Source organism: Dendronephthya gigantea, unplaced genomic scaffold, assembly GCF_004324835.1.
Source record: "Dendronephthya gigantea isolate DGI-Jeju-01 unplaced genomic scaffold, DenGig_1.0 000208F, whole genome shotgun sequence".
In the NCBI taxonomy this organism is placed as follows: Eukaryota; Metazoa; Cnidaria; class Anthozoa; order Malacalcyonacea; family Nephtheidae; genus Dendronephthya; species Dendronephthya gigantea.
In genome coordinates, this window is record NW_021163218.1 from 165,126 (window position 1) to 188,761 (window position 23,636).

Genomic DNA, 23,636 nt, shown 5'->3' on the forward strand with positions numbered 1-23,636 from the left:
TGTTATATATGAAACGGATAAAACATGCAATAAACTTGGCAATTCAACCAGTTCCATTTCTTATCTATACCCTAAATAATTGGATTCTTGTATACAAAAAAAATCAGACTACATCTCTGTTTGCAAAATCTCCGTTCTTTTTCTGGGTTAAACAATTAACCAATTTAACAATAATCATGTTATTTTCGCGTTTCTTAATCTTCAGTATGTGTTGAAGCTTTTCCGTCGTTGCCATATTTGTGGAGGACTTCTGTGCTGCTTGGTAATACACGGCAGTAAGATAGCCACAATAGCGCTAATTGCTCGAATACTTCCTGAAATTCCCGATTGCTTTCCTAGAATCAGGACAATCAACATAACCCAAGCGTATACGCAAACAAAAAGCACTCTTCTGAAGAAATGAAATAATAGATCTCCCAAGGGAAGAACTATTTTGCTGACTTCTTCGTAAAGTTTCCTCGATACCATTGCCTCGCCAGTTCTTTCGTCAAATTTGATGGCAAGATTTTGTTCTTCAGCAGCATCAGTCTCATCGCCTGCAACAGGAGTAAGAAAAGTAAAATGAAATATTCTTAAGAATGAAGATTGCCAAAAAATTATCAAATTGGGGAAGGTGGGTTTTCATCACTCAGGAAAGGTTGGAAATTCTTAATTACGAAATGCTAGAATCAATTTAGAGCATCATGTCTGCACGGGGCTCTTCGGGTTATATTTATAAATATGTAAATTATATTTATATAAATTATACACAATTGTGTGAGCATGTAAAAACGTTATTATACCAATGCCAGGGTAAAATAGATTATCATTTTACCTGAAAGATTACTGCATTCATTTTCAGTGCATTAATAACTACACGAGCAGAATAATTTTGAAATACTTTTGAATGCTTTTAAACAACTATTTTCACCAGGCCATCCACGTGGTGATGATCCATCTGGTGATGGCCTATCTGGGGATGATCCATCTGGTGATGATCCATTTGGTGATGATCAATCTGGTGATGATCCATCTGGTGATGATCTATCTGGTGATGATCCATCTGGTGATGATCCATCTGGTGATGATCCATCTGGTGATGATCCATCTGGTGTTTGGGTGTTAGCGGTAGTTTCGGGTTCATCAGGGAGACTTTCTCTCGGTGATGTTTGGGTGTTAGCGGTAGTTTCGGGTTCATCGGAGGAAAATTCTCTCGGTGATGTTTGAGTGCATGTTAGCAGTAGTTTCGGGTTCATCGGAGGGAAATTCTCTCGGTGATGTTTGGGTGTTAGCGGTAGTTTCGGATTGATTGGGGGGACTGGGGGTCTTCTTAGCTTTCTCCTTGCAAACACTAATAATTAGCGTTTTGAGTTGCAGACACTGCGCTTCGACCGAGAACTGCCAATTTTTCCACACAAAGGCTATCAAAGTCACAACCGGGGCAAAGAAAGGATTGAAGAATTCTCTGTTTAGAATCAAGCCAACCGTTATAGTAAGACCAAAAAAAAGAATCGACCCAGAAAGAATGATGATCACCGCGAAAGTTAAAAGCCTAAAGTGGACCGCAAAGAAATTAACCAAAAATTTGCCATAACCTTCTCCACATTCACAACATACACAAGTAAATGGAAAAGCAAAACGTAATATGAAGTCAAATAATACGAATTTTACCAGACATAATAGTACAAGGACTAGAGAAAACACTAAAAGCAGAATTTTTACAAAGTAAATCCCAATATCTGTCAAAATATCCTTCCACGACGAGCCCCTTTTGGAATCTTCATTATCAAAGGGAAGGGAAATCGGAATTGTGAAGCAGGAGATTAGGTTTTCTGTAAACTTCAACTCGAATTTTTCTTTGATTCTAATACAGGGGGACTTTTGTCGAAGAGAATCGGAAGAAAGTGACAAAAACAAAAACATAAAGCCCACACAATAAAAAGCCACAGGAAATACGCGTGCTTGAAATATTTGGCGAAATAGAACACTGTGGACGAAAATCCTACAAAAGCTAATCGTCTGAAGAGAGTTTTACCCCATCCACGACCTTCGAATTCACAAAATATCATAGAAAAAAAAAGAAATAAGAGACATATGACTGAACGAAGATTTGTAAAACGTCATTTCTGGGTAGGTTATAACATGTTCAAGCACGAAGGGTAACGTCATTATACAGAATACAACCACCGCGGCTATTGAACCCGGACGAGCCCATTCAAGTACAATAGAGGAATAATCAGCACAGAATGTCAACTTTCCACCACCAGTTATTCCACAACACTTGAATCTGTAAGATTGTGCATAAAGTGGTCGGCGCAATTTATAATACTCGTCTTTATTTTCATCATGAATGTAAGAGACAAGCTTTTTTAAAAGATGGTTAAAAAATATATCACTTCCATTTTTCCCGGATGGTAAGCAAGCAATAGGGTCCTCCGTGGCTACAATAGAAATTCTTCTTATTCCGACTTCTAATGGAAAGGTGAAAAGAGGCGAAGCAAATACACTACTTTTAGCACGAGTGACCAAGGAAATTGAGGTGCGACCAATTTCGTTCGCCCAAGGCCATTTCATTTCTGGAAAAACTCGAGTCTTGTTTGCAGAGGCAACGGTCGCTGTTATTTCAATGGTGTTTATGGTGGGTAGAAGCATTAGCTGAATCAGATCTTCCACGAACGTCGATTCTTGGAAATCAACAGTGCAATTGGTAGAACTCATATTTATATTATTTGTCGAAGTTTCATGACCATAAATCGCGGTTGAAAAATGCAGAAACACGACTAAACCAAAGTAGTTAAGCAAAGACATCTTTCAACGTGGTGGATTTATATCTCTCAAATTCTAGATGTTAAAAATAGTACGTCAGTCAAAATTTGGACTTGTGAATGCTTGTAATGCTAAATTTAAATACTTTAACTGTTATTTTTTACAGAAAGTTTTTAAAAATTTTTTTGTCAAAATTAATTACTAATTGTAAGACAACAAAAACTGTGTTCATATATTATGTATTCTTGTTCATTTAAATCACTAAACAAAACCAAAATATGCCGTGCAAATACCAGGAGTAAGTTAGAAATTTCGTTTTCTTTCGCTTTTTATCGTAATTAACAGTTTCATCATAACCGTTACCCTTGCGAAAAAAACACATGCGAAAACCACATGTGGAATCACATGTGACTCACATGTGAAATTGGAACCATTATATCACATGTGGTTCACATGTGGTGGTATCACATGTGGTTCACATGTGGTAGTATCACATGTGGTAGTATCACATGTGTTTCACATGTGAGTCACATGTGGTTCAGTACATGTGGATCTGGAACAACCACATGTGGTTCACATGTTAGTCTGTTTTGACGTTCACATGTGGTTCACATGTGATCCACACAAACTACTGCATGACACCTTTAATTATCATTAAATCACTCAGACACAGTATTACAAGGTGAAGTAAATTAATGCACATATATTAAAAACCATATTACAAAATGAAGTGAAACATTTGACTATGTTAAAGAGTAAAAGATACATCTGTAAATATAAAATAAGATGAATTATAATACTATAATTTATTTAGTCATCCTACTGTCCTTAATTGTTGCTAAGATCTTCCTGATTCTTTCTTCGGTTTCCCATTGACAGCCTAAACTCTTTGCACTCTTGTGTCATAACAGCTTTTAAAATTGTATCATTTGCTTGAGGAAATTTCATGATGACAAAAGCTGGAAAAAATATAAACAGGATTGTTAATTAATAGCAATTGCAGTTCATTGCAAACAATAAATAATTTAAAGTCAAATATAATTTCAATGCCTACAAAATAAAACATTAAATGGAAAGTGAGAATGTTATCTACTGTATACAAAAACATTAACAAAATAACAATCCATTCTTCTGATAAACTGCTGTTGTTCATGGTCAACAGTGAATAAGGTTGTGCAGACCTAGGGAATGGCTAAGGGAAGGAATGGCTGAGGCAAGGAAGGGGCTTGAATCTTAGGAAAAGATGGTGGAACTTTGATGGTGTACATATTTTCTTGGTTTCAGCAAGTGATGCTAAAACTGCCTCTTTAAAATCGTAAATCCATCTGGCCATGTTGCTCAGTTGGTAGTACCAATCTGATACTGTGAGGCTTTTAGACCCAGCCAGAACATACAAAATATTTGAAATATCATATGTAAAAATACATTAATTTCTTCTAAATTAGGTGTTTAGAAAAACAAAATACTGCTATACTGTATACAGAATATTGCTACTGTTTATAAGAATCCAAAGGTTATTGAATTAAGTTAAGGTGCAAGGGGTATTCCCTAATTTAGACCATATTGTAACTGCGTGTGCATTAATGCAAATTATCGTGTTGAGTGCCTAATATATTCATAACGCCTACTGTAAAGCATATAAAAGAGACAACCAATAATCTTAAGACAGACTCTGTAACATACTCGTAAGGGAACTTAAGTAAAGCGAAGTAAGTTAAGCAAATAATTAAAGTGCCAAAGAATCTTACGAGAACTTAATAAAGCGAAGTCAAACAAGTGTATCGTCAAGATTTATTTTTAAACATTCATGGCGCATTACGGTGAACAAGCATCGGCCGCCACAGTAAGATTCTCTACATACAAAGACGAAACCAGAGCTGATTGAGATCAACTATGGAAAGATCAAATTCGATGCCAGCAATAACAAGATTGAAGACTTTCAGCGCTGAAGTAAAGGATCAAGATGAAGATAGAGCGCAGAGTGAAATCGTTGATGAAAGACGTCAAAGACGAAGTAGTTGACCTGCATCTAAGAACGAAAGGGGACTTATAGGCTCATTAATATCATTACCAAGACGTAAGCCTAAGCAAAACCGCTGCTTCCTACTGGTTGCTGCTTTTAAATTTGCATGTTTAGGGAAAATGCATGTGTGTTATTGGTTGTGACGAAAGGGGACGAAATCCTAAATAATTCAATGTCGATATATGCATGTCTTTTGTACGGATCAAGTCAAAACGGGTCTTTCAAACTGATAGCTAGATAAATGCATTTATATGGTAGGGAAGAAATACGCAAATATTTATCTTGGCAAGATTGGAATAGAAGATGCGTTCCCCTTACGCTCTTTTCAGATAGATATAGAATGTAGTGTGAATGAATGACCTCGTAAATGTATAATATATAGAGTTTATTAGTCGGTGTTTTACAGACCTCGATCAATAATCTGGTCACAGCCACAATTAAGGGAAAAAGCGCATACCGCAAATCAGGAGTATTCTTTAGATCAATAATTTACTGAATTTCATCTATGAAAATCAGTGGCGTAGCCAGACTGGCGATTTAGTCCTGCTATGGAAATTTTATTAACATTATTCATTTCTTTAGAAATTCATTGTTTTCACTGTCAACACCAAAATATCAGCATAATGGGACTAAATTGTCAGGCTGACTACGCCACGAATTAAAATCATTTGCATTTAAGAATTGCTTCACTGCCTATACAACAAACAACAAGTGTGAAAGTGACCATGGAGAACGAAATTGTTGATTTAAATGTCCTATATGTGAACTTAAACAATATATTTCAAGTTTTGTTTACCATCTACATACCTACCGCTACTTTACCGCTTTTTAATGTTCGTATATTGTGTTATGAATATTGTGTTCGGTATGGTGAAAGACTGTATAGCTATCCAAATGACAAATGTCATTGCATAATACTGTTCATATTAAAAGTCCCAAAGGCATAATAACGATGGAATATTTGTTGACTAGCTGGCAATAATACAATTTGACTAAAAACGTCTTTCGAGAAATAATGGGGGAAATTTGCAGTCATGCAGATGACAACCAAAGGCAAAGGAATGGCTGCTAATTAGCATCATATCATAAGTTCATAGGAAACAATCTGCATACAAAAGTTGTTTTATAGGTCGCATTAGCATATGCACTGACATAGCGAATAAGATCTCGGGATTTTGACGAAAGAACGTTGCATAAATGAATATTAGTCCGCTTTCGTCCTTAGATGCAGGTCAACTAGTAGAACTTTGGACCCTAGACGTGTGACTGATTTAAAGGATTTACTGCAACTAAGAACGTTGGCTGGAGCAAACCTTCGAAGAAAAATCACTTACGTAAATCGTTTGCTCGATCAGCCTTTCGATACAGTCGATGTTTCGATTCTAGAAAGACAACGAGACGAACTAGATAAATTGCGAGAAAGGTTAAACGAAGCACACGATAATTACTATTCAAATCTAGAATCGTTGCAAGAAATCACCGAAGCGTACCGATGGCTAGATATACGTGATCGCGAACATTTTCTATCTCGAACACGAGTTAACGAAAGAATAAAGGCCGTAGAAGAGAGAAGTACACAGAGAAATTCACAGTCAAGCACGTTATCGCGTTTGTCGGGAAAATCAACATCATCAGTTCGATCAAGAAGAGCAAAAGCCGCCGCGAAAGCAGCTTCATTGCTAGTTGAAATGGACTTTATTGATAAAGAAGCAGAATATAAAAAACAAAAAACATTAAAGGAAATCGCTAAAGCCAAAGCAGAAGAAGAAGCTCTTAAGAAATTTGAAGAAGAATGTGAAAAACGGGACATATCTCGCACTAATGAAATGCAAGCTTTCGATCAATATCGTGGGCAAGGAAAAAGCATAACAACCCAAAAAACCCATCCCCCACAAGAACAGCGTAGATTCGAGGTACTGGGAACAAGAGTGCATACTCATAAGCAAGATTTGATTGGTGATGAAGCTACATCGGACGACGAAGATATTCCTGATGTTTCTGACTACTCGTGGCTAGCTATGCCTAATGAAAATATTCTTCAGTCAGCCATGCCTGATGAAGCAATTCCTCGGCATGTTCCAGCGACGTTCGAATTGAATGCAAACGCTCAAGAATTCGTTTCTACATATACTGTTCCTCCAGTCTTAAAGGGCGAAGAACGTCAAGTCATTCCTGAGAAAGAAACAAATGTTTATGAATCACAATCTAATGATGTGAAACCAGATCAACCTGATAGTGTTGGACCTTTATTAGTTGAATTGGCTAAGCAACAAGTATTGAATTCCTTACCTAAACAACAACCACCAATGTTTTCTGGTAATTATTTTGATTATCCTTATTTCATTAATTCCTTCGAATCCCTCATTGAAAGCAAAGTCGAGGATCCGAAGCAAAGACTTTATTATTTGAATCAGTTCACAAGTGGGGAAGCAAGAGAAGTTATCAAAGGCTTAGTCACATTGAACTCTCCAGAAGCCTACACGAAAGCACGAACTGTTCTGAAAGAAAGATTTGGTCATCCATATCGCGTTGCTTATGCCTACAAAGAAAGGTTATTGAATTGGGCTACCATAAAGGACTCAGGAGATGGTGTTGGTCTATTGAAATTTTCAGATTTTCTTGTACAAGCGGAAGAAGCTATGAAGACACTTAAACACATGGAAGTGTTAAATAGCGAAGATGTCATAAAGAAGATTTGCTCAAAATTACCAAATTTCGCAATTGCAAGATGGTGCCGTCGAGCGAATGAAATCTTAACTGAAAAAGACGCAGTCAAATTCCACGATTTCGTAGAATTTGTGAAAGACGAAGCAACTTTTGCTACAAATCCTGTGTTTTCTCCTTATGCCATTAAAGAAGAAAAGAGAGGTGATAGGAAGAACGAAGGTAAAGAGCAAGACATTCGTAAATGGAAAAGGAATGAACAGTCCAGTAATTTTTCAACCATCGTCAATCCCCTATCGCTTACTGACAAAGAAAGAAGTCCACCTGATGTGCACAAGTGTACTTTGTGTGCAAAGAATCATGTTTTGGAGAATTGTCAGAAGTTTCAAGAAATGAAGTTAAGTGAAAGAATGGATTTCATTCGGAAGAAAGAATTGTGTTTCGGATGCCTTCGTGTTGGTCATGTGTCTAGAAGATGTCTCACTAGAAAGAAGTGTGATGTTTGCCAACTAAAACATCCTACATTGTTACATGATGCAACGAAGAGTGGCAACAAGAAAGAGTGCTCAACGCAAACTTCCTCAGAATTGCCCAATAAGGACCCCAAATCCACTGGTTCTACAATTAACAACTGTGTAAGCGTACGAAATGCTGTGAAATCCAATCAAGATAACAACGAAAGCAGAATCAGTTCAATGATTGTACCAGTTTGGTTGCATCACAAGAAAGATCCCCATCATCAAATAATGGTATACGCTTTATTAGATCCTGCTAGTAATGGGACATTCATTAAAAGTGATACTTCAAAGAAACTCGGACTTAATGGTATAGATGTTCATCTAAACTTAAACACAATGCATGGAACGGAAATGATAGCAACAAAGAAGATAGCTGGGCTTATCATAGAAGACCTAGGAAAAACCACCCAAATCGAGTTACCGAAATCCGTTTACTGTAGAGATGATATTCCATCAAAAAGAGACGAGATACCTCGACCTGAAATGGCTGAAAGATGGCAGCATTTAGAAAGGCTAACAACACAATTACCACGTTATCAAGAAAACGTGGACATTGGTCTACTGATTGGATCAAATTGTCCAAAGGCGATCAAGCCACAGGAAGTCATACCAGGAAACGAGAACGATCCTTATGCAATTAAAACTCTTCTTGGTTGGGGGTTTATCGGTCCTGTTTCGAAGTTGAATGAAAACGACTTAGACTTTGAAAGTTATCAAATGTCATGTAATCGCATTGTGACCAGGGAGATTGCCTCAGAGAAACAACTAAACATTGTTTTCGCTCCAGAAAATCGTGTAAAAGAAATTATCGACCCATCAACGATCAACAAGATGTTCGAACTCGATTTCAACGAGAATATTAACATTTCGCCAACGTATTCCTCAATTGATGACCAGAATTTCCTGCGAAAGGTTTCTGATGGAATCCACCTTAGAGAAGATGGACATTATGAGATCCCACTGCCGTTCAAGAATGATGATATCAAATTACCAAACAACCGAAATTTAGCTGTGTTTCGCCTACAACAATTGAAGTCAAGATTCAAGAATGATACTACGTACAAAGAAGATTACGTCACATTCATGAAAGAAATGATAAAGAAAGGATATGCAGAGCAAGTTCCATCGAATGAAGAAACAACAGAACCAGGAAAATGTTGGTACATCCCACACCACGGGGTTTACCATCCCAAGAAACCTAAGAAGATACGAGTTGTATTTGACTGTTCCTCTCAATACAAAGGAGAATCGCTCAACCAGTATCTACTCCAAGGTCCAGATTTAACGAATAAACTGATTGGAGTATTAACAAGATTTCGCCAAGAAAGTGTTGCTTTCACAACTGATATAGAAGCTATGTTTTATCAAGTAAAGGTCTCGAAAGAGTATCGCGATTTCCTCCGTTTTCTTTGGTGGCCTGGAGACAACCCAGACACAAATCAAGAACCTCAAACGTATCGGATGACAGTGCATCTGTTTGGGGCAGCCTCGTCTCCAGGATGCTCGAACTATGCCCTTAAACGAACTGCTGACGACAATGAACAAGAAATTGGAAAGGATGCAGCGGAATTCTTGAGAAGAAACTTCTACGTCGATGACGGGCTGAAGTCAGTCGCCTCCGTGTCCGAAGCAGTTAACCTGGTGAAGCAAGCCAAAGAGATGTGCAGTCGAGGTGGGTTCAATCTGTGCAAATTCATCAGTAACAAAAGAGAAATTCTTCAGCAAATTCCCGAGTCAGACCGTGCGGATGCAGTGAAGAATCTTGACTTAGCTGTATTACCAATTGAAAGAACACTGGGCGTGCAATGGTGCATAGAAACTGACAACTTTGAATTCAGAATTATTTTACAAGATCGTCCGTTAACAAGAAGAGGAATCTTGGCGACTGTCTGTTCAGTTTACGACCCACTGGGATTCGTGGCACCGATAATTCTTCTTGGAAAAAGAATACTTCAAGATCTCTGTCGTGATCAAATTGATTGGGACGACGATATTCCAGAAGATTTAAAGATAAAATGGATAAAGTGGAGAAACGAGCTGTCCTGCCTTAAAGAATTATCAATTCCTAGATGTTTTAAGCCGATTGATTTTGGAGAAGTTAAGTCTGCCGAACTCCACAACTTTTCTGATGCAAGCAACGTTGGTTATGGTCAATGTTCGTATATTCGCCTTCAGAACGCCGAAGGGAAAATTCATTGTTCGCTAGTTATGGGAAAGGCAAGAGTCTGCCCACTAAAGAGCATATCCATACCTCGTTTGGAATTAACAGCTGCATTGGTTTCTGTAAAGGTCAACGAAACGATGAAGAATGAGCTTGAATATGATATACAAAGCGAAACGTTTTGGACGGATAGTCAAATAGCTCTTGGCTACATTGGTAATGACTCCAAAAGATTCCACGTATTTGTCGCTAATCGCATTTCACAAATCCGTAGTAAGACTACTAAAGGACAGTGGAAATATGTAGAGTCAAGTTCTAACCCAGCAGATGACGGATCCAGAGGAAGACAGCCTCGCAATTATTGAAGAACCCAAGATGGATTACAGGACCCAAGTTTCTGTGGCAACCTGAGGATCAGTGGCTTGAACATACAACGGTTGAAGACATTTCATTAGAAGATCCTGAAGTTAAACAATCTTGTTTCTCCCTAAATGTCAATAGAACGTGGTGCCTTGCACAGGCAATTGAAGTTTTCTCGAGTTGGCAACGTGCAAGATCAGCCGTCGCAGTTTGTCTTACCTACAGGGAAAAGCTGTTGAAGAAAGCCAAGTCAGGCCAATCAACGAGCAAAGAAACTATATCTGATAATTGTCAACCAAAGCTTACAGTTGAAACCCTACGCAAGGCGACATAGAAATCTACAAGTCAGTTCAAATGATGCATTTTCAAGAAGATATCAAGACGTTGACGATCAGGAAAGAAAGGGATGAAAGGTTTGAGATGCCATCTAAACATTCCGTGAAAAAGACAAGTCAGTTGTATCGTCTTAATCCATTTTGTGATTCTCATGGTGTTTTGCGAGTTGGAGGTCGGATCAAGCATGCTGATATTCCCAACAACGTCAAATTTCCAATCATTCTACCTCGAAAAACTCACGTGACGGAATTGGTAATTCGCTATTATCATGAAAGAGTTGCTCATCAAGGACGTGGTCTAACGTTGAATGAGATACGAAGCAATGGTATCTGGATCATTGGAGGATCATCTGCAGTGGCCTACATGATAAGTAAATGTGTGACATGTCGAAAATTAAGAGGAGCTGCTCAAGAGCAATTGATGGCTGACCTACCAACAGATAGATTTGAACAAGCTGCACCATTCACATATGCCGCTGTTGACTATTGTGGACCTTGGTATATTAAAGATCGTCGTAAAGAGCTGAAAAGATACGTCGCATTGTTCACATGTATGGCTTCTCGAGCAGTACACCTTGAAGTCTCGAATACGATGGACACAGACTCATTTATTCAAGCATTAAGACGTTTCATATGTAGACGAGGTCCCGTTCGTCAACTAAGAAGTGACCGAGGCTCAAATTTTATTGGTGCCCAACGAGAACTACAAGAAGCGTTAAAGGTGATGGATGATAAGAAAATCGGTGCTGAACTGTTGAAGTCAAATTGTGATTGGGTCGAATTTAGAATGAATGTTCCAAAGGCAAGTCATTTTGGTGGGGTTTGGGAGCGCCAAATTAGAACTGTCAGGAATGTCCTAAATGCCCTAATGCGAAGGAACAGCACTTGCTTAGATGATGAATCTTTTCGCACACTGATATGTGAAGTTGAATGTGTTGTGAACTCCAGACCTTTAACTGTCAACACTTTGAACGATCCTGATTCCCTTTCTCCCCTTACGCCGAACCACCTACTGACTATGAAGACGCAAGTTGTTTTACCACCGCCAGGAGTTTTCCAGAACAAAGAATTATATTCAAAGAAGAGATGGAGAAGAATTCAGCATTTTATGAACGAATTTTGGGCAAGATGGAGAAAGGAGTTTCTTCATTCATTACAAAAAAGAACAAAGTGGAACAAGCCTCGCAGAAATCTTAAGATTGGAGACATAGTCCTACTGACAGATGAAAGTGAGATTCGTAATAATTGGAAGCTCGGAAAGATTATCACTACTTATCCTGATGAAACCTGGTTTGGTCAGAAGTGTTGAACTTGTTGTTGGTGATACAAGCTTGGATGATAAAGGAAAAAGGCTTAGAGTCCCTTCAATGTTAAAGAGACCAATTCATAAACTTGTGCTTTTGGTAGCCAATGACTAACTTAGAAGAAATCAAAGGATTTCTGTGGGGGGAGTGTAACTGCGTGTGCATTAATGCAAATTATCGTGTTGAGTGCCTAATATATTCATAACGCCTACTGTAAAGCATATAAAAGAGACAACCAATAATCTTAAGACAGACTCTGTAACATACTCGTAAGGGAACTTAAGTAAAGCGAAGTAAGTTAAGCAAATAATTAAAGTGCCAAAGAATCTTACGAGAACTTAATAAAGCGAAGTCAAACAAGTGTATCGTCAAGATTTATTTTTAAACATTCATGGCGCATTACGGTGAACAAGCATCGGCCGCCACACATATTGTGTACCGGTATATATCAAATGGTTATATGTTTTAAACCTTTATATTCTTCTTTGGTTTCTTATTGTCAGCACTGGTCACATCTAATCGCCTCTTCTTGGCTTTATTATCATCACTGTTATTATCACTGTTATCCTCCAACTGCTCAATTCAAGCTAAGTTTTCATTAACTCATTCTTGCTAACTGTGAAAAAACACAAATACTCGCTTTAGAAAATTCATATATACACAAATATTTTATTGCTATACACAACTAAGTATGAGCGAGCGAGATGTGCACATGTTTGGAAGACAACATTCCACACGACTATATATATCCCAGTCTCATTTGGAAGGACATGTTGATCTAGAAAAAACTATAAACAATATATTTCTAGCGCATATAATGTCACTATGTTCTGCTTCTTTCTTTGCTAAAACATTATTACACCGCTATTGAGGATATTTCCCGGCTATCACTAGTGTGTATGAGCGAAGTATTTATACGAAGATGAATGATGATTGTAATTGATAAAGGTGAATAAACAATCTTCTGATTACAATAATACAATTCGATGCGGACCGAGCTTAAATTATTATTTATATTATTAGTTAAGTGTCACTGAGATGCTTACCACTTTCTGCCAAAACTTTTCAAAATACGATTTCCATGCCGTCTTTGGGGAATTCATCTTTAAGTATCCAAACAAAACCATGCGATCCTTCTCGGGATGTTTTAGCATGCACACTTTTGTCTTTAAATAATATATTCTTTATTTAAGATGCTTGTCTTATTTGACTCAATCCAGTGAACCAGCACCTATTTCATTTCCAATCGTATTAGGAGAGTGACAAAGATTATCGTTTTATGTCTTTTATCAAATAAAATTGCAATCTCCTCGTAGAACAGCCAAGAATGTCATTGTAAAAAATTTGAATTTTGAAACGAATGCGCAACCTCGTTCCCAGGGTTTTTGCCTAATGTGGCGTCACACTTGTTGGTCGTTGGGTTATTACACCGGTCGGAGATTGGCCTCAGATTTATAAATATTAAGACGAATGTATTATTACAACGAGGCTGAGTTTACTATTCGCTCATAGCCAACGAGGCTGAGTTATCTTATTGTTTTATTGTAAACTATAGCATTTAATAAGCAGCAGAATTTTGATATACTGTAAATAACCCGGCATATATAGACAATCCAATGAATCCACAAGACATCTTCTGGATTGTCTTAATCAGCAGTGTTTTTATGTAAATAACTTTATATGTAGATTACCAAATATGTTAGATAGAGATTAATTGTAAATAAGAAGAAAACTTAAATATACCGTGTTACTTAAACTGAGCAAAGCAGTATCTATTATTTAGATGATTATGCACGTGTATTTGGGGAATAGGTATGTGGTATATGTATCCATTCACATTACAGAAGTTTGCTGATTCATTATAAGTTTGAAATACATTTTCATGTCAATCACATTTCGTTCACATAGGTTTATACATTTTCACATGTAAGCCTTGTGTGATCGCATATAAACCACATGTGATCACATATGAACAACTTGTTTGTAGAGACATTTCTCATGTGAACCACATGTGTATCTCATATAACCACATCTGCATCACATGTGGTTCACATGTGCCCTCCATAGAACCACATGTTTTCACATGTGAACCTCATGTGTATCCAATATAACCACATGTGCATCACATGTGGTTCACATGTACCCTCCATATAACCACATGTGAACTACATATAATCACATGTGATCACATGTGAAGCACATGTGATCACATGTGAAGCACATGTGGTTCACATGTACCCTCCATATAACCACATGTGAACCACATATAATCACATGTGATCACATGTGAAGCACATGTGATCACATGTGAAGATCATGTGATCACATGTGAAGCACATGTGAAACACATGTGGTTTGCATGTGTTTTTTTCGTAAGGGTACCATGCCACAGGCCCATATATGTATCGACAAATGCCGACCCTTTCTTGGCATCGGAAGTATTGATACTTTTCCAGTATCAGCGTTATCGAATACCAAGTACTTATATTACTTTATATTGACCCATCTCTAACGTTCAGTTGTTTCTGGCAGAAACGAAGTACATACTCCTTGCGTGCTTGCAAATAATGCATTTCGGTACAATTTATGAGATAGACGAGGCTTTATTTGTTCCATATTGGTAATGTAATACATGCACAAGACTAAGAGTAGGTTTTTGATAAGCACCCCCGATTGGGAACATGACATTCAACACCGTGGTTTGTAGACGAACTGGCTAACGTTTCGAAGACATATAAATAAACTCGAGCTCTGTCAGCATCAACATTCACAAAATTAGTCAATGAGCATGACTTAGAATTTCCTTTATCACTGATCCATGTGAAATATATATAGCGTCCTATCTTAAATCAATGGAAAGTTTCAAGGTAGAACACTGAAAATAAGTTCATATTGGAGCAGAAATACCTACGTGACGCGATTCAAATCTCTCACTCAATGAGTTTGAATGCGAGTGAGCTTTTAGAATACTGGCGTTAGGCTCGTCTTCATAATTTTACGTTAATAACATTTTAAGAACTTCCTCACTTTGATTTGTTGTGCGATAGCTATACTTGCGCACTATAATTTATTGTTGAAATGTGTCAGAAATTAAACGATAAATGCATCCACATCAAGAACAGTTAGTGTGCATAAACCAGCAACTTGCGCAGTACACTTTGTGGTTGAAATACCACAGTCAAGCCTAGTTTCTATAAGGAAGTTATCTGTTGCAACCTGGCTTTCAGAGTCTTTGGAGTAATCTTGAAAGACCGAAAACGACATAGAAGAACCGAGAAGTCGTTGAGGGTTTAAAGCAGTTTTTATGGCGTTCTTTCTGAAGTTCCTTCTTCAACTAAATTTGTTTATGCTCTTTGCGACGAGGCGACGACAAATAAAAAGGAAACAACGCCGCTTTTGGGCTAGAGAAATTTTTACGAAGCGAGAAGAGGTTGGTGCGTACATAAACTAGTCCTTATAAACTTGGTATGCATGACAGAGAATACTTCTTTAGGTTTGTATCTTTCGCAATAATTTTCGATTTAATATGTTTTTCTACTTCGTAAAATATTCCATACTTACCCTTACAAAAGTTTCACATAACGATTTCACATATGAAATATTTCATATATGAAACCTTGTGTGGAATTGAAACACTTCATATATGAAAATTTCACATGTGAAATTGTTTCACATGTGAAATCATTTCATATATATGATTTTTACCCAAGAATATTTCATATATGAAATGATTTCAAAAATGAAATGTTTCACATATGAAATGGTTAGAAGATAATAAGATGGCTGCATGAGTGAATTTCAATGCATGTATGGATTGAACATTTATTGGATTAAAACTTTAGAGGTTTTATACAATAAAAATCTAATACAAAAGTTAATCATTTTAAATACATACACATATTTACATATACAATTAAAAAAAAACAATTTGGCTAACATTTAAAGAAGAACACTTATCAAGTTCAATCATTAATTTTCCTTTGCATGGCATTTTTTCATGATTTCATCCTTCATCTGTTTGCACATAGCATTCCTTTTCACTATCTTTGCTGCTCTGCTCTGCCTACACATTCTAATAAAAATTAAATATATCAGTTTATTCAAATGCACTTAGGTTATCTCACTTTCATAATTATTATAAACTAATTTAATCATACAAGACTATTCCTAGCAACACAAATTTTTACCAGCTTTATCACAACTTTAGTATATAAAGCTTCTATGGCTAAGGAAAAATCATGCCAGTTGCTATTAATCATATTATAAATATAGAAAAGGTATATACATACCTTTTATCATTTAGCCAGATCAAGTTGCTTGTCTTTATTTTCCTTGCCAGCCGAAGATGGATGATCCCTGGTGTGTTTCTAACTCAATGGGTACCAACAGTATATTTGTCCATTTTTATTCATTTTTGGCTTGGTCCACTTCAACCCAAGCAGGGTGTGTAGGCATCAACTAATAGCAAAAAAAAAATAATTGTGTTACTATTATACAATGTATTTGTATACTAGTTCTTACAGATTTTGTCAATATGTTATCATTAGCATTCATTCATAGGCCATGATGTTCAATGGACACAAGTTTATATTTGAAAGACCAAAGTTCTGGTAAAGTTCAATTACCTGATCATGCAGCTAATAGGCTAAACAAATGAATGACCAATACATTATTCGCAACATTATTTTGCAACAACAGTACTCTTGTCAGTTCATTGTGAACAAATCTTAATTTTCAGCTAATTGAAAACCTCAAAATTTTAAAAATCTTATCCCACTGATTGTCATTCCTGGTGATTGATGACTGTATGCAATAATTTTGAGTCAGACTCAGACATGACATGGCTTTCCCATCTGACCCATCAATACTTTCATGTGTAAAAAATAACATAAGTCATAAGGAACAATATAAATTCCCTCGTATTTTCATATTACTGTTATATGAAAAAGGATTAAGAGTAATCAATATAAATTGAACAAATTGCCCGTGAGTCATCTGTGATTACCGTGATTTTATTGCTGCGGAGCGAGCGAGCCTGAAGCGAGCGAGCCTGAAGCGAGCGAGCGTAGCAGCAGTCTAATTGGCGTAGTAGTTTGATTCACAATATAAATATTCGCGCATTGATGTCTAGATTTTTCGTTTAGCATATCGTACGACGCGCGATATACAGCATTGACTATCAAATCGTATTTTAAGTATATTGTTGATTGTTTTGCCTGTTTGGACTTATTTTGACTCAGTGTTGATAATCCAAGTTTATTTCCTCATCTTTGTCATTGCGCCTCGTGTTTCATTGTCATAGTGTGCCTGGGCAGTCTGCCGTATTCGAATTTCATTTCGAACTGATTAAACTTAGCTATTCTCGGTTTCATTTGCACTACGGTACTGCGCTTAATTCAGTGTGACGTTTACTAGAAGTAAAAAGCTCAGTAAAAGCGGCAATTTAGTGTTTAAAATTAAAAATCCAAGTATTATGTTTTACATATTTGTCATTGCGGCTCGTGTTTCGTTGTCGCTTGCCGCATGTAAATACAGTAAATGAGTAGCAATTCTTTGAAGGAACTGATTATATCTTCGATTTCATTTGCACCTTTGCGCTTGATAGTATTTCCTATTTTATCTTATCGTTAGACCACAGTTTAGCTTGATAATCCAAGTTTATTTTTACATCTTTGACATTGAGCCTCGTGTTTCATCGTCATAGTGGGTCCGAGCAATCTGCCATATACTAAAATACAGCAAACGAGTATAGCAATTCCTTGAACTATTTAAGGCAAGACAACGATGCCGAAGGTTCGCCGAATACATCAAAGGTGGATTGCCCTGCAGAAGGAGTCACTTACATTCTTATTTTGTTAACTTTAGAGTTTAGTTCAGGCCCTGTTACACGATGCAATTTTTTTGCAACTTGCAAAACAACTCTACTCTTGAGAAATGTAAAATGCCAAAGTACGTGTTTTGCGTTTATATTTTTCCAATCCATATGGCATATCTCCATTGACTTTACTGATTACAAGCAGAATTCCAAGTTGCAAGAAAATTTTCATTTTTACACGTCCTTTATTAAATTAGTTGCGACGTGATCGTGTGACACATATTTCATAAATTTCAACGCTTTTGTAATATTTTCTTAACAATTGTACAGTTTTGCCAATCCTGTTCTTATATGATATTTGGTTCAATTTGTTTTTAATGCCCGCAGCAATCCCTACCTTGCAGGTAACCTAGTATAATGTATATACAAGATCAATTCAAGCAGACTCAAGCTGATCAACACAAACAATGAAATACCTGACAACTTCTTTAAAACCATTCTTTAATAGACCACATGAACACAGCTTAACCACAGCTTAACCACATGTCTCATTTATATCTATATTTGGACTATTCCACACGGATATATATTAAATTTTTACGCGAAAACAAGTTTCCCAAACCATATTTACGACAGCCAGCAGAAAGTTTGAGACGTGATGTAATATGAGAAGTTCTTCCGAAGCACGGATCGTTTACGAACTAATCCTATCGAGGACTCTTCAGGTACCAATCGGCCGAATCGGGTCATCCTCGCTGCCAGGCGCTTTAAATAAAATAAATATAGGAACACTACAGGTTTTAGTGGGATTTGACCAGTAAACACGTTTGACAGTCCAATTAAGAATTTTGAGATGCAACTGCATCACGAATTTTGAGATACAACTTGTGTTGCCCGCTTCTTGTAACGTTCCTGTAGCGACCAAGGAATTTCATTGCGCTCGAAAGTAATTTCCTAGGTAACCAAATTCCTTTTATTATATCAAAGCCCAGATGGGTAATATGTTAAAATACGCAAAAATGTTATGAAAATGAAAACTGATAAATTATGAACGTTTTACAATCTCACGTGTGAAAGAAATTTCATATGTATGAAATTTACTTTTCCATGTGAAGGTGAAATTTCATATGTATCAGCTTTTAATTATTCATATGTGAAACAAATTTCACATGTAAAAAAATAAATCAAAATTCATATGTGACAGTAGTAATTCATATTTACGTATTTTGTTTTACAGGAGTTAATTATGCGATGCATGTTCAAGAAAATGTTCGCATTACAGCTATAAATTAAGTGCCATGCTACACGAATCAAATTTAGAAATTCAATTTTTAATTGGGTGAAGAGTGATCTATATTTTAACAATTGTTCGAAGAGATGTAAGGAAAGGCAGCAATTGGGAGATTAGCTCAAATGGTAGAGCGCGCGCTTAGCATTCGCGAGGTAGCGGGATTGACGCCCGCATCCTCCAAAATTTTGATGCGCTTTGGATCTCAAGTCATTCTTCAGAAAACCGTTGCTTTGCGTTAAAAGTTTTTCGTAATATTTTTAAAAATGATATTTAAACCTAAGTTTTTAATAATATTATCAAATTCTAATTAATAGAATTAACTATTGTACGACAAATATGGATTGATCAATAAAGAAGCTGGCCGTCATCAGCCTTCGATAGCTCCGTTGGTAGAGCGGGGGACTGTAGATAAGTAAACAAACATCCCTAGGTCACTGGTTCAAATCCGGTGCGAAGGACAGTTCCGTGGAAAAGATGTTGAAAAATATTTTACTTCCCTAAGTCAAATTAATATACTTGCAATGGAGTAGAAATTTATTAAATATATGTATGCATATTTATCACTACCTGACATTTTGAAATTGCCCAGTATGCTCCGTTGTTATGTGCAGCTAAGGAACGAGGTGGATCATCGAGAACGCCTGAAGAATATGAATACTCGTTTTGAGCTGTATGCCGTAATAGCTCAGGTGGGAGATTGTCAGACGGAAGATCTGAAGGTTTCTGGTTCAATCCCGGGTTTCAGCAGGAAATAATTTGAAATATTTTGCCGGTTAGCTTGGTATGTCTGCAAAATATTGAAAATAATGCTTTCATTTTGGGTTTTTCGCAAATAGTTGGTTTCGGTAATCAAATGTAAAAAACCCAAAATAGATATGTGTCATGGTAACAATGGATTTTAATTCATAACGGGGACTATGTGGGATTAGCTCAAATGGAAGAGCGCGCGCTTTGCTTGCGCGAGGTAGCGGGATCGATGCCTGCATCCTTCATATTTTTTCCTATTCAATCAATTAAAAACACATTAGATTCTTGAAAACGCAACTCAACTTTATTCGGTTAAAATATCAAATTTTTTTAACAAACTCGATGAAAAGCGATTCTTCCTATCCTTGTCAGTCTTCGTGTCGTAGAACAATACCCATTTATGTGTTAAATGTATTGCCGTAATTTCTTTTTGCGGGCCATAATGGTAAAAACGGGTTTCCCATGCCGGGAATCGAACCCGGGCCATGGCGGTGAAAACGCCAGATCCTAGCCATTAGACCACATGGGAATTTGCTATGCCTTATGTAACAATGTCGTTTTATTTCGAAATTACCAGTTTCTTGTGATGATTTTGGTACGACAGAGCAAGCGCGAAAAAGAAACCACATGATGGGTGTTATTGATTAGGAAAATGCATCCGAGAGGAATTGCATACGCTAGCGGGGACTCGAACCCCGGTCTCCCGCGTAGCAGGGGAGAATTCTACCACTGAACCACCAGCGCAACGCCACATATTATAGTCAATTTCGGCAACATGCTTACTCCGGATCCGTTGTATGAAACACATTTTGAATCGACGTATTTTGTTTTACAGGAGTTCATTATGCGATGCATGTTCAAGAAAATGTTGGCATTACAGCTATAAATTAAGTGCCATGCTACACGAATCAAACTTAGAAATTCAATTTTTAATTTGGTAAAGAGTGATCTATATTTCAACAATCGTTGTAATTAAGAGATGTTAGGAAATAATTTGAAATATTTTGCCGGTTAGCTTGGTATGTCTGCAAAATATTGAAAATAATGCTTTCATTTTGCGGTCTTTTTAAATAGTTGGTTTGGGTAATCAAATGTAAAAAAACCAAAATAGATATGTGTGATGGTAACAATGGATTTTAATTCATTACTGCGACTGTGGGGGATTAGCTCAAATGAAAGAGCGCACGCTTTGCATGCGCGAGGTATAGCGGGATTGATTGATTTAGCCACAAGACCACATGGGAGCTTTCTATGCCTTACGTAACAATGTCGTTTTATTTCAAAATTACCCTTGCTCCTTTAGATATACATTTTTGTTCCTATTCCATCCTTTAAATACTTTGATCTAATATATTTCGTATGAATCTTTATCAAAAGAAGGGCTAGAGTCGCTAGACACATTTATCTGGTTAGACCTGAGTTTTGGCTCAACTAAAAGGATTTAAATCGGTGTAAAACATAATGGATAAACAAATATTAATATAAATATGTTGTAGGTAAACAAATTAAATGTTAGTGAAATATATAATTTCTGTTTTCAGATCTTTCATAGCTGTCGAACTACGAAGCTATATTTTTTACAAGACGTTCAGAGTTCAGACATTAAAATTGCGAAAGCCTTTTTAAGACTCTTACCTCTTAACTGAGAGCAAATCGCCAAAAATTTCCGCTTTGATAAGTAAATTGCGGTAGGAACAGGCAGAGCAAATAGCTGCTTTTTTTTTCAAGTTGAAAAGAACCAACAAAAAGGAAAAAAATCCATGTTCTTGTTCAAAAACAAAAAAAGTTGTAAAAACTAAATTTTGTTTTTATCGAAAACCAGGAGGGTGCTCGCATTTTTTCATGATTTGGATCGCGGTTGGTCAGTGGTAACTACCATGGCAAATAAGAACCAGTGGCGTCAATCTGGCGCCAGCAAAGGCCAAAATCCGCCATGTTTTTCGATTCACTTTTTATTTCAAAACATTAGGTGCAAGTTCTCCAGGAATTATAGTATAGCTCAGTGCTTTAACTGCATTGAGCCACCGAATCATATACTTAACTGAACTAATAAATACTGAACTAAATATGTTACTTACTAAACCATGCATCTAACGTCTGGATCAGTATGCACTAAGCAATTTCATTAACCAGATATATCACAACTGAGTGTGACTAGATTGAGAGTAGAAATGCAACAACTGGATTGAGTGTAAAAACGTTATTTTACATCCTCTTTTGACTTATTTGACACCATTGTGAAACATGATTCATTAGTAAAAAACGCGCGTTATTTGCATTATTTTGTCAACGAAGCATTTAAATTCGTCATGTTTTTTATCTCTGCTGTTTTAATACACACGTTTCGTCTTGTATAAATATTTACATTTTTCTGCCAAAAATTAACTTGTGAATATTTGCTTTGCTAATAGTGTTCTTCAAGCTTTGTTATCGGTTAACGGTTATGCGGATAACCTTCTGCAATTGCAACGCAACAGGAATCAGTGTCGAAAATGCGGTAAGAAACAAATTTATTGTTATTTGATATTGAATTTCCAAATTTTTAATGGTGCTAAATGTATAGCCCTGCAAAATTTGTGAATTTAAGCTGAATATAATTTTTTACGTTATCTAAAATTAGTTAACTTCACGCGAGACAAACGATTACAAGGAAGCGCTTAAATATTTTTTTCCTCCCTAGCGAAGACGCTCAACAAATATAGTAAGTTTAACTAATTTATACACTACCCCACGCAAATTATACCAAGTTTGATGTCTAACCAAATGAACATCACGTGAATATATCTTTTCACACGCATCGCAATTCAAATGATTTTACTTCAATATGTCTTATTTGCAAGGCCTTCTTTACCAGTTGGTTCGGGGGGGGGCGTAGCATTAAAAAATTGTGCGTAACTATAAACTGCTTTTTCAAAACTGGTGGCCCCTGGAGGCGTTTTTCTGGGGGCCCCCACAAAAAAGGTTAGCGAGTTTAAGATGCTCTAAATCTACGACGCGGACGTTACATGAAAACTGCTACTAGTGTTAGGAAACCATTATTAATTTGTTTTACATACGGCTTTGACTTCGTTTATCGAAAAATTAATGGTGTATAATTTTCATCCCTATTGGGAAACTATTAGAGCAGTTTTATTTCACGTCTGCGTCGGAGATTAGGTGATTCTTAAAATCACTATTGTATGTTGGGGTATCTCTGACTCAACTTTCTGCATTTTGCGAATACGTATTGACGAATCCATCTGAGCGGAAGTTTTAATCTAAAGAGAGAATTATCTTCTTCCATAAAGAGGGTTACTTTGGGCTATTTCTAAAACCAGGAACGGGGAATCGGGGAACGGAACGGGGAACGGAACGGGGAACGCGAAAACCCGGAATACTAAAAGCCGGAATCTCTAAAACCCGGAATACGAAAAGCCGGAATCTCTAAAACCAGGAATACTAAAAGCCGAAATCTCTAAAACCAGGAATACTAAAAGCCGGAATCTCTAAAACCAGGAATACTAAAAGCCGGAATCTCTAAAACCAGGAATACTAAAAGCCGGAATCTCTAAAACCAGGAATACTAAAAGCCGGAATCTCTAAAACCAGGAATACTAAAAGCCGGAATCTCTAAAACCAGGAATACTAAAAGCCGGAATCTCTAAAACCAGGAATACTAAAAGCTGGAATCTCT

The 23,636-nt window shown here is 36.8% G+C and overlaps 1 protein-coding gene and 3 non-coding genes across 4 annotated transcripts; 2 read left to right on the forward strand and 2 right to left on the reverse strand.

Annotated features, from left to right (window-relative positions):
• Nucleotides 1-10,828: 10,828 nt before the first annotated feature.
• Nucleotides 10,829-12,115, forward strand: LOC114539598. The gene has a single exon (XM_028560235.1). The coding sequence runs from the start codon at nt 10,829-10,831 to the stop codon at nt 12,113-12,115; it is 1,287 nt and encodes a 428-aa protein (XP_028416036.1).
• Nucleotides 12,116-19,587: 7,472 nt separating this feature from the next.
• Trnay-gua lies at nt 19,588-19,674 on the forward strand. The gene is given in 2 exon segments: nt 19,588-19,624; nt 19,639-19,674. It is a non-coding gene; the product is annotated as a tRNA-Tyr (tRNA).
• Nucleotides 19,675-20,420: 746 nt separating this feature from the next.
• Nucleotides 20,421-20,492, reverse strand: Trnae-uuc. Its single transcript has one exon. It is a non-coding gene; the product is annotated as a tRNA-Glu (tRNA).
• A 144-nt stretch (nt 20,493-20,636) lies between these two features.
• On the reverse strand, nt 20,637-20,707 carry Trnas-gcu. Its single transcript has one exon. It is a non-coding gene; the product is annotated as a tRNA-Ser (tRNA).
• Nucleotides 20,708-23,636: the final 2,929 nt, after the last annotated feature.